Source organism: Pimephales promelas, chromosome 18 (assembly GCF_988280905.1).
Source record: "Pimephales promelas chromosome 18, fPimPro1.hap1.1, whole genome shotgun sequence".
NCBI classification, from domain to species: domain Eukaryota; kingdom Metazoa; phylum Chordata; class Actinopteri; order Cypriniformes; family Leuciscidae; genus Pimephales; species Pimephales promelas.
The window spans coordinates 1734520-1748200 of NC_142786.1; the positions used below are offsets into that span (position 1 = coordinate 1734520).

The 13681-nt window shown below is 37.8% G+C and overlaps 1 protein-coding gene across 14 annotated transcripts in view; it reads left to right on the forward strand.

Moving 5' to 3' along the window:
* The window catches only part of ptk2aa (protein tyrosine kinase 2aa), an 80420-nt gene that overhangs the window by 36141 nt on the left and 30598 nt on the right, over positions 1–13681 (forward strand). For all 14 annotated transcript variants that reach the window (XM_089123208.1, XM_089123195.1, XM_089123203.1 and 11 more), the window contains 6 exons: positions 2506–2732; positions 4342–4508; positions 7089–7176; positions 8852–8931; positions 9013–9075; positions 11691–11745. In XM_089123208.1, the coding sequence (XP_088979334.1) occupies positions 2506–2732; positions 4342–4508; positions 7089–7176; positions 8852–8931; positions 9013–9075; positions 11691–11745 (680 nt within the window). The remainder of the gene's footprint in view (positions 1–2505; positions 2733–4341; positions 4509–7088; positions 7177–8851; positions 8932–9012; positions 9076–11690; positions 11746–13681) is intronic.

Genomic DNA, 13681 nt, shown 5'->3' on the forward strand with positions numbered 1-13681 from the left:
ATTTCAGGTGCTAATATGTACATTTTAGGTGCTAATATGTCCATTTAGATGTTAATATGTACATTTTAGGTGCTAAAATGTACCACTAAGGTACCAATATGAAGCGTTTGGGTACAAAAGTGTACCTTTTGAAAAGGTACAGCCCCAGTGACAGCTTTTGTACCTTTTTTTCTGAGAGTGTATGTTGTATTAAAGAACTGAAGCCAATCATAAGAAGCTCCTCTCAGCAGACGGGTGAATCTCGAGACAGCCGTTATGATTTAATTGCATTGTGACATTATTTTCATGACAGCTCGCATTACTGTATTGTGTCCAGATGGTTTGTGATCCTCATTAGTTTCTCACTGATGATTGTCATTAGTCTGTCATTGAATAAATCACACTGTGTTCGTTTATCTAGGCCAGAGTAGACTGAGCCGGGTTTCTCTATAGAATTCATTATAACTATAGAAATAATGGTGACCTGACTTAGGAAATAGGCATCATCCTGTCCAGACATAAGAATAAATGCATTTTCCAATTATATCTGTATCACTCTCTTTACATGGAACAGGAATTACGTCAGACGTAACAGTAAATAGAAAGTTTACTCAATAACCCAAGGCTTTGTCTGCACTTCCACTGTAAATGCTTTTCTGTAAATGATATGATTATTTCCCTTGGTAAATGTCAGCAATTAGCAGTATTAGAAGGTTTAGTTGCAAGCTCATTTTTGATTGTTTTATTCAAACTCACTGACTCTTGCGTAACTGTCCTGATATGCGTGTGTGTTTGTTCTTGCACGTTTGTTTATCTTTGTCATGGGTGTGTTTCATATTTGTGATGGTGATAAGCGGATGTCTGGGATTGTTGGAACGGTGCTGAGAGGAAAGTGCTGCCATCAGTCCTTCCCTGCATCTATCTTGTTTATCTCATAGTTTAATGTGTATGGATGTATGTATGGTTCGTTTAATGTGAGTGTGCGCCTCCAGCTGAACAAACACCCAGACCAGCGTTAACCATCTAGAAAGACGTTTATTCCTTAAAGGAGTAGTTCACTTTTAAAAAAAACTTTTACTCACCCCCATGTCATCCAAGATTTTTCTTCAGTCGAAACGAAATTAAGGTTTTTGATGAAAACATTCCAGGATTTTTCTCCATATAATGGATTTCAATGGGGACCAAACGGTTCAAGGTCAAAAGACAGTTTCAGTACAGCTTCAGAGGGCTTTAAACGACACCAGACGATGAATAAGGGTCTTATCAAGCAAAACCATCAGTCATTTAAAAAATAAATACAAAAGTTTAAGTTTTCAAATGCTCGCCTTGCTCTGTTCTGTGATGCGCGTTTGTGACTCTCCTGTTCGAACTCGTTCATCAAAATGAACGAATCTTTTTTCGTGTCATTTGGTTCATTCAACGAACGAAATTCATTCAAGTTCGAACAGGAGAGTCACGAACGCGCATCTCAAAAGAGCAAGGCGAGCATTTGAGCTTATAAAACTTAAACTTTGTTATTTATTTATTAAATGAGCGATCGTTTCGCTTGATAAGACCCTTATTCATCGTCTGGAATCGTTTAAAGCCCTTTGAACAGTTTGTAGCTTGAACTGAAAGTGTCTTTTGGACCTTGAACCGTTTGGACCCCATTGAAGTCCATTATATGGAGAAAAATCCTGGAATGTTTTCATCAAAAACCTTCATTTCTTTTCGACTGAAGAAAGAAAGACATGGACATCTTGGATGACATGAGGGTGAGTAAATTATCAGCAAAAGTTTTTTAGCCGAGGCTCATTCATGTTTTCACACATCGACCCTGATGTAAACATGAGCAGTGATTCATCTTCTCTATATTACGCCTCTTCATTTCATGAGTAAATTTATCATGTAGTTCACGCTTCGTCTGGCTCTCGGTCCGCTTCACACACGGAGACAGAAGGAGAAACGTCCTCAGATTATATCAGAAGTGTGAGAAACGCGGAAATGCGGTTAGAAAGTCCTTTTATTTTGGAAACAATGTCTGTTTTTAATTACTAAAGAAGGACAAAAACAATTTGTGTGTGAACAATTTGGGGGAAAAAATCAAATTGATTGAAAATGCTTTTTTTTTTTTTCAGGTGTTGTTTATGTATAATTAAGATTCCATTATAGTTTTTATTCATATTTTGAATTTTTTTTATATATTTTCTCTTTACATGATTATTGTAGTTAAGGATTTTGGAATGTTGTGGTGTATTTTTGTCATTTTTATTATTTTTTCTTTTTTTTTTATGTCCACCCATATAGTTTTTGTTCATTTTTATTTCAGAATTTCAGAGATTTTACTGTATTTACTGTGAACCGAGACGCTCAGAATCGGATCATGAGTCGCTCACATGTAAATAAACACTCAGATATTAAATTAAATCGCAGCCTTTGTGATTTGATAATCGCACTAATTGCACTAATTGCAATTTTGATTTAATTTTTTTAATCAAAAATGACCCTAACCCGTTTCCCCTTCCTCTTGTTTTTTTTTTTGCACAGAATATGACAGACACTTAGCGCACAACAAAGGCATGGCGACGGCATACCTGGAGCCCAACCCGAACTACACCCTGGGCCCCGGGGCCAAGGCCCGTCTGAGTGCGGGGCCGGAACGGGCCCCCGGGGCCCCCGACAGGGTCCTGAAGGTCTTCCATCACTTTGAGAACAACAGCGAGCGCAGCACCTGGTCCAGCAACATCCGGCATGGAGACGCAACTGACGTCAGGGTAAGAACAAGTCCTGTTTAGTGTCCTTCTTTTGGGCATTAATATCTGTAGCTTTAGAAGCAGTTTCTGGGGGTTTTACATGGTTTTAAGTAGGGCTGTCAAAGGGTTAATCCCGATTAATCGCATCTAAAATAGAAGTTTGTGTTTACATAATATATGTAGGCGCACTGTGTATAATTATTTTGTATATATAAATACACACACATGCTTGTATATATTTAAGAAATATTTTCATGTATATAATGTATACAGAATTATATTTAATTTTTAAATATTTGATATATAAATAATATTTTTTTCTTAAATATACATGCATGTGTGTGTGTGTGTGTGTATTTATATATATATATATATATATAAAATAATTATACACAGTGCACCCACATATATTATGTAAACACAAACTTTTATTTTGGATGCGATTAATCGTTTGATAGCCCTAGTTTTAAGGCATTCTTTAGTCATTGTCTGGTAGTTGTTTGGATGTTTCTTACTAGATCTTTATGGTCATGAGTGCATGATTGATTGTAAAGGCTGAGATCTTGTGCCAGTGTGCCGAGGGAAATCCAGCTGTGTTATTCCCGCTCTGCCAAACCCCAGGCCACGTGTAGACGTCGGTTCCAGCTGGCCTGAGCGCTGTTTAATGCTGGTGAAACCCTTACGTTAGTCAATCTCTCCTGAAACCCAGTCACTCACCATCATGAGTCTGCCATCATATCCATACGCAGTGTTTTGAGTTTCTAGGCCGGATGAAGCGCTTGATCTGCTCTGTGAAGAGCACTTTATCTCAGGACTGTGTGTCTGTCAGAGATGCGAGACGTCGTCTGGTCGAGATACCGTTTCGTCTGCCGCTGTTTTTATGCTTATATTTAGTCTGAACAGAGACACCAGGAGTTGAAGGTAAATTGAAATATGTACCGTACTATAAATGACACAAGCGTTGGCATTGATGCAGAATTCATTTGATGTCACAAGTCTACATAAATTGTGAAATATTATTACTATTTAACATAAGTGTTGTTTATGTGAATATATAGTAAAATGTAATTTTATTCCTGTGTTCAAAGCTTCATCATTATTCCAGTCTTCTGTGTCACATGATCCTCCAGAAATCACTCTAATATGAGGATTTTCTGATTATTATCAATGTTTAAAACATGAGATACATTTTATTTTTCAGGATTCTTTGATGAACAGAAAGTTCAAAAGAACAACATTTATTTGAAATAGAATCTTGTGTAACATTCTAAACGTCGTAACTGTCACTTTTGATCCATTTAATGATTTTTTTTTTAATATTTGAAAATATTTTTTTAAATATTTGTTTTAATATCTTTTTATATATATATTTTAATATAAAAGTAATGGTACTGACCCTCGATGGTACTGATCTCAGGTGTAGTTTTGAACCGACCCCATTGCACTCACTGCGTTTATTGTGTGTGTGTGTGTGTGTGTGTCTCATGAAGGTTGAGGTGGTTCCCGGTCGGATCCATTACACTCTAATCATCTAATAACCCCCGCAGGATTGTTGCGCTTCTATAAATCAGTGTGTGCCGTGTATTATGGGGGTTTATGACCATGAGCTGTGTGTGTTTTGCGCCTGCAGGGAATCATTCAGAAGATCGTGGACATCCACAAGGTGCGTCTGGTGTCCTGCTTCGGGCTGCGCCTCACTCACGGCCCGTCGGGGGACGTGCACTGGCTGCACCCGGACATGGGCGTGTCCCACGTGAGGGAGAGGTACGAGCAGAACCGCCCGCAGGACGAGTGGAGGTAAAGCGCTCACACACACTCACACACACCTTTGTTAATATTGCTTTGATCCCTGCTGGAAGAACACTACAGACGTGCCGTTAGAGTTGCAGGAGTTTGTGAGTGTGTGTGTCTGTGTGTGATTCCGTGAGTGTGTGTGATTCTGAGTTTGTGAGTGTGTGTGATTCTGTGAATGAGTTTGTGAGTGTGTGTGTCTGTGTGTGATTCCGTGAGTGTGTGTGATTGTGTGAGTTTGTGAGTGTGTGTGATTCTGTGAATGAGTTTGTGAGTGTCTTGAGTCTGTGTGTGATTTTGTGAGTGTGTGTGTGTGATTCTGTGAGTGTGCGATTCTGTAAGTTTGTTAGTGTGTGTGATTCTGTGAGTAATTTCATGAGTGTGTGTGTGTGTGTGATTCTGTGAGTGTGCGATTATGTGAGTTTGTGAGTGTGTGTGATTCTGTGAGTGAGTTTGTGAGTGTGTGTGTGTGTCTGTGTGTGATTCTGTGAGTGCGTGTGTAATTCTGTAAGTTTATGAGTGTGTGTGTTTAGGGCTGGTCTTTGCCAGTGAGATGCTCATGTGATTGTCATTACAGCAGGAGGAGTGTTTGAAGTGTGTGTGCCTTCTGCCGCGCTTCTCATTGTCGGTCCGTGTGTGTCCGTTTTATTTTATCAGGGGCTTGAGCTTCTATAGATGTGAGTTATTACCTCACAGATGGTATTTTTATGTCACCTCGTCTCTACCCACAATGCACCAGCGGCCGGTCAGGCCCGTGCGCCTCATGAAGCAGCTGCAGCTCCATTCACTCGACCTGCTTTTGTTCTGTCACTCAGTGATTTAAACCCTGCGAGTGGGACACAACATCAGAAACGCTTGATTATCTCCAACAGTTCAGCGACCCAAGCGCTCGTGAAGTGCTTTTGATGGTCATGAGCTTGTTCTGGTCAAGATCGACCCGAAATAAAAGTGACTTTGCTTTTAGTTTCTTAAAAACCTTTACATTTTTGATAATTTACCATTAAACAATATTTTTAAGGCAAAATATGCTTTGTTTTAAATTGGAAAAATTATAAATTATACATTTTTACACTCTAGATATATTTGTTGGCCAGACAAAAACTTTTTTTTTTTCATAAGGTTTCCAAATTTTTTTGATTTTTTGTTTTTTTCAGCTCTGTTTTTAATTTTGCGAGTGTATAAGTCAAGAACACATCCAGTGGTTTAACCCCAGAGAAAGCAGCTCTCCCAGCAGACTGGGGTTCAGTGTGTCGTAGAAGTGTGTGTGTGTGTGTTGCGATTGAGCTCCTGCTTTCTCAGGAACTGAGATTCAATCATTTCCTGAGCAAGTTCCAGGAAGTCCTGAAAAGCCATGAAGGATCATTTCCTGTGGAAACAGCCGAGGACTGAGTCCTGTAAAAGATCCGAGTGATCTGAGCTCGACCGCGATTGATGTGTTGTGCTCATGATGGCTCATATATCGGGATTGAGTTGTGTGTGTGTTCAATAATAAATCCTCCAGCACTGATTGGTTTGAGTGTTTAGATTATGCAGGGATCATGTGTGTGTGTGTTGTGCTCATGAGGTCTTTTTAATGTGTAATTTTCCCCATTTTCAGGTTTTCATTGTGTTTTCCTTCATAAACATGACAAAAACTGTACATTAGTATTGCCAATGGGTTTGTTGCGTACAATGTTTGTATATATAGCCTATATATTAGGGCTGTGCAAAGATTAATTGTGATTAATCACATCCAAAATTAAAGTTTGTGTTCACATAATATGTGTGTGTGCTGTGTATAATTATTTTGTATACATAAATACACACACATGCATGTATATATTTAAGAAAATGTGTTATTCATTTATAAAATATTTATATATTATATATATTATGTATTTATTTATATATATATACAGTATTTACATGCAAATAATTCTTAAATATATACATGCATATGTATTTATATATACAAAATAATTATACACAGCTGAGCACACACAAATATATTATGTAAACACAAACTTTTAATCTTTGCACAGTGTGTGTATATATATATATATATATACACATACACACATACTTTATATATTTAATGTGCATACATTTCTAATACAAGTACATATTCAAGTAAAGGTAAATATTTTAACATAATTTGTCAAAGTAAGATAAAAAATAAAGTGATTTTGTTTTATATCTCTTCGAGTACCTTTAAAAATACATATAAATTAAATGTATTTATTATTATTATTATATTATACTAACATTTGTGAAAATAAAATAACAAATAAATAAATAAATACAAATACAAATAAAATTGTAGTACAAAAAAGTATCTAATAAAATCGTGTTTACTTTGTTATAAAGAAAATGTGTTTTATTGTCAAAAAATAATGAAAAGATTTTTTTTTTTTTCAAAAACAAAATAGTTCCTTATTTATTTCTATTGATTTGGGGGTGAAATATGAGATTTGGTGATGATTTTTTTTCTCTTATATATATATATATATTTGTATATAGATATAAATATTTGTGTGTGTGTGTGTGTACATGGTGACTTATCTTGTCAAGACTGTTTTATTTACCGTGTTTCTGTCTCGTCCGTAGGTATGAGCTGAGGATCCGTTACCTGCCCAAGGGCTTCCTGAATCAGTTTGCTGAAGACAAGCCGACACTGAACTACTTTTATCAGCAGGTGAAGGTGCCCTCGTCCCGCTGCTGTCTGAACGGCTTCATCAGATGGAGTCTGTGTGTGTGTGTGTGTGTGTGTGTGTGTGTTCAAGAAGCCTCGATAGGTAACAACATCACCGCGATATCCCACAATGCTCTAGCAGAGTTCCCGCTGACAGGGAGAATCATGTGTTAGTTTTATTAAGGCTGTTCATCATCTGGACAATAGAAGGACGTTCCAGCAGATTCTGTAAAGGCCGTCTGTGATGAAGTCGTATTATTGTGCGGGCCGTGATGAGTGATGTAGTGTGTGTGTGTGTGTGTGTGTGTGTGTGTGTGTGTTAGGAGCAGAACACCTGCTGTAGACATCATCAATTACAGATATACAGTCTCCCTGACTCTGCTACACTATTACATCACAACCAATCAATAATTCATAATGGAATGTAACAAATTTAATATAAACATGAAAAAATATATAAATATGTACTTTTGCTATAAAAATTACATCATAATATGATGTACATGATGTCATATAATGCATTTTTATTATAGAATTTATTCTATCCATCCATTCATCCACCCATCCACCTCTCCACCCATTCATCTCTCCATCCATCCATCCATCCATCTATCTCTCCATCCATCCACCCATCTCTCCACCCACCCATCCATCTCTCAGTCTCCACCCATCCATCCATCCATCCATCCTTCCACTCATCCATCTCTCCACCCTTCCATCTCTCCACCCATCCATCCATCCATCCATCCTTCCACTCATCCATCTCTCCACCCTTCCATCTCTCCACCCATCCATCCATCCATCCATCCTTCCACTCATCCATCTCTCCACCCTTCCATCTCTCCATCCATCCATCCATCCATCTATCTCTCCATCCATCCACCCATCTCTCCACCCACCCATCCATCTCTCAGTCTCCACCCATCCACCTCTCCATCCATCCATCCATCCTTCCACTCATCCATCTCTCCACCCTTCCATCTCTCCATCCATCCATCCATCCATCTATCTCTCCATCCATCCACCCATCTCTCCACCCACCCATCCATCTCTCAGTCTCCACCCATCCATCCATCCATCCATCCATCCATCCACTCATCCATCTCTCCACCCTTCCATCTCTCCACCCATCCATCCATCCATCCATCCTTCCACTCATCCATCTCTCCACCCTTCCATCTCTCCATCCATCCATCCATCCATCTATCTCTCCATCCATCCACCCATCTCTCCACCCACCCATCCATCTCTCAGTCTCCACCCATCCACCTCTCCATCCATCCATCCATCCTTCCACTCATCCATCTCTCCACCCTTCCATCTCTCCATCCATCCATCCATCCATCTATCTCTCCATCCATCCACCCATCTCTCCACCCACCCATCCATCTCTCAGTCTCCACCCATCCATCCATCCATCCATCCATCCATCCATCCACTCATCCATCTCTCCACCCTTCCATCTCTCCACCCATCCATCCATCCATCCTTCCACTCATCCATCTCTCCACCCTTCCATCTCTCCATCCATCCATCCATCCATCTATCTCTCCATCCATCCACCCATCTCTCCACCCACCCATCCATCTCTCAGTCTCCACCCATCCATCCATCCATCCAGTGAAAAATGTCTTGTGTGAATTCCAACATGTGTGTGTTTTGTCTCTGTTGTGCACAGGTGAAGAATGACTACCTGCTGGAGATGGCGGATCAGGTGGAGCAGGACATCGCACTGAAGCTCGGCTGTCTGGAGATCAGGTGCGCTCCTCCTCCTCCTGATGGGTTCAGCAGAACATGCAGAACTGCTGCTGATCTCATCTGTGCGTTTGTCTTTTCCAGGAGATTCTACCGAGAGATGAGAGGAAACGCTCTGGATAAGAAATCCAACTATGAACTCTTAGAGTGAGTCTACAACTCTTACATCATTTCAAGTTATGAACATTGTTTATGGTTTTGGTTTGTGTTAAATATAAATAACACTGCCACACTCTCACAGTCACTCTTTCATCTCAGCGGGACTGACTCTCTCTCTCTCTCACACACACACACACACACGTGTGCATTAGTTGCGGGTCATATCCGTCTGATCGCCCGCAGTCCCACAGCAGTGCTGTGGCCCCTCAGGGGGCGGGGCGGGCGGAGAGCGCACCAATCACAGTGCCAGCTTGATTTGAGTGACAGCTGCTGTGACAGAAGCTGGTTAACCTCTGAACCACTGTTATTTTACTGTCATTGTGATACTATTACAGATTTAATTCATATTTAGAATTAGTTTTTATTTCATATATTCCAGTTTCATTTTAACTTTGTCTTAATTTTTTTTTTTTCAGTTAAATTTTCAGCTAAATAAAAATAAGAAAAGGTACCTTGACTACTAGCTTAAATACAATGGTTATATACATATATTAAAACCTACATAGTTTTAGGGCCTAGTATAAGTATATGAACTCTCTCTCTCTCTCTCTCTCTCTCTCTCTCTATATATATATATATATATATATATATATATATGAAGAGTTCAGATGCAAAAGCCTCTAAATGCCATTTGAAATTTTCTTCTTTAATGATGATTTTTATCAAACTTGTATATTTAAGTTCAGTAATTTCACTTAAATAACAATTAATAGGTAATTATCATCGCCATTTAAGTGAAATCACTGAACTTAAATATACAAGCTTGATAAAAATGATCATTCTAGAAGAAAATTTCAAATGGCACTTAGAGGCTTTTGCATCTGAACTCTTCATATATATATATAAAAATCAAATTAAATATATATATTTAATTTGTACATTTCAATTTAAGTTGTTATAATACTTTGTTTTTATTGATGTCTTCACTATACTATGTGTTACAAGCTTTGGCAATATTGTAATATGTACAGTCATGCCAATAAAGCAATTTGAATTGAATTGAATTGATATAAATCCATATATTTATAAATCCATACATTTATACTAGGCCCTAAAAGTGTGTAGTGTTTTTATGAAGAAAGAGCACATATTTTTGAGTGTGTAGCAGAAAAGTAGGCAAATAGGTTACTAGGTTAAAATCCTCCACATTCAAATGAATGTGTATGGGACAGAAACAGCAGCACGTTGATCTGCCAGTCATGAACAAGTTGATGACCAAACGTATCTTTATGAAGGTTAATAATGTTGTTGCAGATTAAATATGATGTGGATAACGTTGAATAAATATCTTTTCATCAGGTTAGATAGTGAGTATCAATCACTCAAACCCCTTTATCTAAACCTCTCTTCTTAACCATTGCTCTCGCACATCCGCCATGTTTGTAGTTTAATACTTTTTATTTGTGTTTGTAGTTCTGATCGAATGCTCGTCTATTGTACAATGGGCAATATTATCTGTTAGAGCGAGCATCTGCACTTCGGACCATCCGGGTTCCTAATGAATGACACATCAATGCATCATTCCCATACTTACATTTGTGTAGTTCAGTGCTTCTACTGTAAAATGTGTGTGTTATTCATGATAACGAGTGAGTAGGTGTAACCTCTCCGCACAGCAGTTGAAAGCATCGACTGATGTGTCGCTCTCGAGGCCCATAAACACGCTCCAGTTGTTTTTGGCGAGGCGCCACGCGGTTAAATCTGAACCGAAGCGCTTTTCATTTAGATGAAATGATGAAACAATCATCAGGGACTGTTGGCTTTTATTGGGCTTTAAATCCCCGTCCTGAGAGGGAAACACACTGCTGATACGGGCCAGAAATATATATATTTTTAGAGAATAATTATAGGCTTCATATCTAGTATTTTGGATATAATAATGTCACATATTATTATTTCTTTAATTTAAATTTTAGCTGTTTAATAATGTCACATATTATTATTATTAATATAATAATGTCACATATTATTATTTCTTTAATTTAAATTGTAGCTGTTTAATGTCACATATTATTATTATTATTATTATTAATATAATAATGTCACATATTATTATTTCTTTAATTTAAATTTTAGCTGTTTAATAATGTCACATATTATTATTATTATTAATATAATAATGTCACATATTATTATTATTATTATTATTATTAATATAATAGTCACATATTATTATTTCTTTAATTTAAATTTTAGCTGTTTAATAATGTCACATATTATTATTATTATTATTATTAATAATATAATAATGTCACATATTATTATTTCTTTAATTTAAATTTTAGCTGTTTAATAATGTCACATATTATTATTATTATTATTATTATAATAATGTCACATATTATTATTTCTTTAATTAAAATTTTAGCTGTTTAATAATGTCACATATTATTATTTCTTTAATTTAAATTTTAGCTGTTGAATAATGTCACATATTATTATTATTATTATTATTATTAATATAATAATGTCACATATTATTATTTCTTTAATTTAAATTTTAACTGTTTAATAATGATGAACCAGATGAACGCAGACGTCTGTATTAAAAGCACTTGGCCGTCTTTGAGACTCGATGACATCATTGAATCTGTGTTTTGCAGAAAGGACGTTGGACTCCGACGGTTCTTCCCCAAAAGTTTATTGGAGTCGGTTAAGGTGAGCGAATGATTTCACATTTTCATGCGTTTATTTTTTGAGTTGATTACTTAGTGTTAAAGTTGGCATGAAATTAAATTTGTACATGTTATTTTGCACTGATGATTCATTTGCATTGCATTGTGCGTGTGTGTGTGTATACATCGGCCTCCATTCGGTTTATTAAGATCAACAGGCAACAGATAAAAGCAAATCAACATTTTAAAATGTTCTGTATGAGAGTATTAAACCTGTTGATCGTGTTTCTTAAACCACTCAATGCATGTGGATTTCTCTTACAATCTCTTCATGCACGTTTTGAAGCGTTCGAGTGAACACACACTCTCAGAAATCTCTGATTTCAGTCAAATATCTTCATTTGTGTGCCAAAGATGAACTGAAGTCTTATGGGTTTGGAATGAAGTCATTGAAGATTTTGGGTGACCTGTCCCTTTAATGCTGGTTGTGAGATGAGGAGAAAAACCAAGTGTGTGTGTGTGTGTGTGTGTGTGTGTGTGTGTGTGTGTGCAGCTGGCATAAGAATAGTGTTAATGAGTCAATCCCACACACCCCTGTGGACAGATGCGCAGGAGAATAGTGGGGATATTCTCTGACCCTGGGTCACCCTTAAACGTGTGTGTGTGTGTGTGTGTGTGTGTGAGAGAGAGAGAGAGAGAGAGAGAGTGCATATGTGAGTGTGTTTGTGTGTGTGTGTGTGTGTGTGAGAGAGAGAGAGAGAGAATGAGAGTGTGTATGTGAGTGTGTATGTGAGTGTGTGTGTGTGTGAGAGAGAGAGAGAGAGTGTATGTGAGTGTGTATGTGTGTGTGTGTGTGTGTGTGTGTGTGAGAGAGAGAGAGAGAGTGTGTATGTGTGTGTGTGTGTGTGTGTGAGAGAGAGAGAGAGAGAGAGTGTATGCATGTGTGTGTGTTGTTGACTCCAGTGATCTCACGTGTCACAATCTGCGTGTGCATGCATGCATTTGTGTGTGTTTGTGTGTGTGTGTGTGTGTGTGTGTGTGTGTGTTGTTGACTCCAGTGATCTCACATGTCACAATCTGCGTGTGCATGCATTTGTGTGTGTGTGTGAGAGAGAGAGAGAGTGTGTATGTGAGTGTGTGTGTGTGTGTGTGTGTGTGTGTGTGTGTGTGTGTGTGTGTGTGTGTGTGTGTGTGTGTGTGTGTGTGTGTGTGTGTGTGTGTGTGTGTGCACGTAGGCAGGACAGAGGTGTTGTATTACCGCCCCAGATCATCACCCATCCTCCCCCGACTCGTGTGTTGATGTTCTCCGAGAGCTGTTCATTTAGGCGGATTATAGCGTTTAATCAGTTTGCTTCCTAGAAATCGTTTTAAAGAGTTTCCAGTGTCGGCGTATCGCACACACACACACTCATGTGATGGTTAGAATGGGGTTGAATGATCAGCGCCGCCATCTGTCACTCGACCGCATAAATCAAAGTCAGACATTATTGAGTTCAGCCTTTTAATAATGCTTTTTTTGGCATAGCCAAAATCCTGTCATCATTTACTCGTCTTTATGTCGTCCCAAACCTGTGTGACTTTCTTTTTTGCATAAAAGGAAATGTTTTGATGAGCTGCTCATTTGGCGTACAGTGAAAGCGAATGAACATCAGAAACATAGCGCTACAAAAGCACTAAAGCTTGCGTCCTGTAAGATTTTTTAAAAAGTTGCATTTATTTGATCAAAAATACAGTCATACAGTGACATTATGGCAAGCAAATGATGGCAGAAATACTCCTGAGGAGAAACCAGTCCAGGATACATAATAGATGACAGAGATTCAGATTAATATTCATGTATCATATATAGAGAGCATACATATTAGCCTTGATGACACTATAAGTTGGGTAAGCCATAATTTGTGTTTTTATTAATTCATTATCAATCATTAATTATTTATATGTATTCATAATTATTAAATATAGCTAATCAGTTTTCT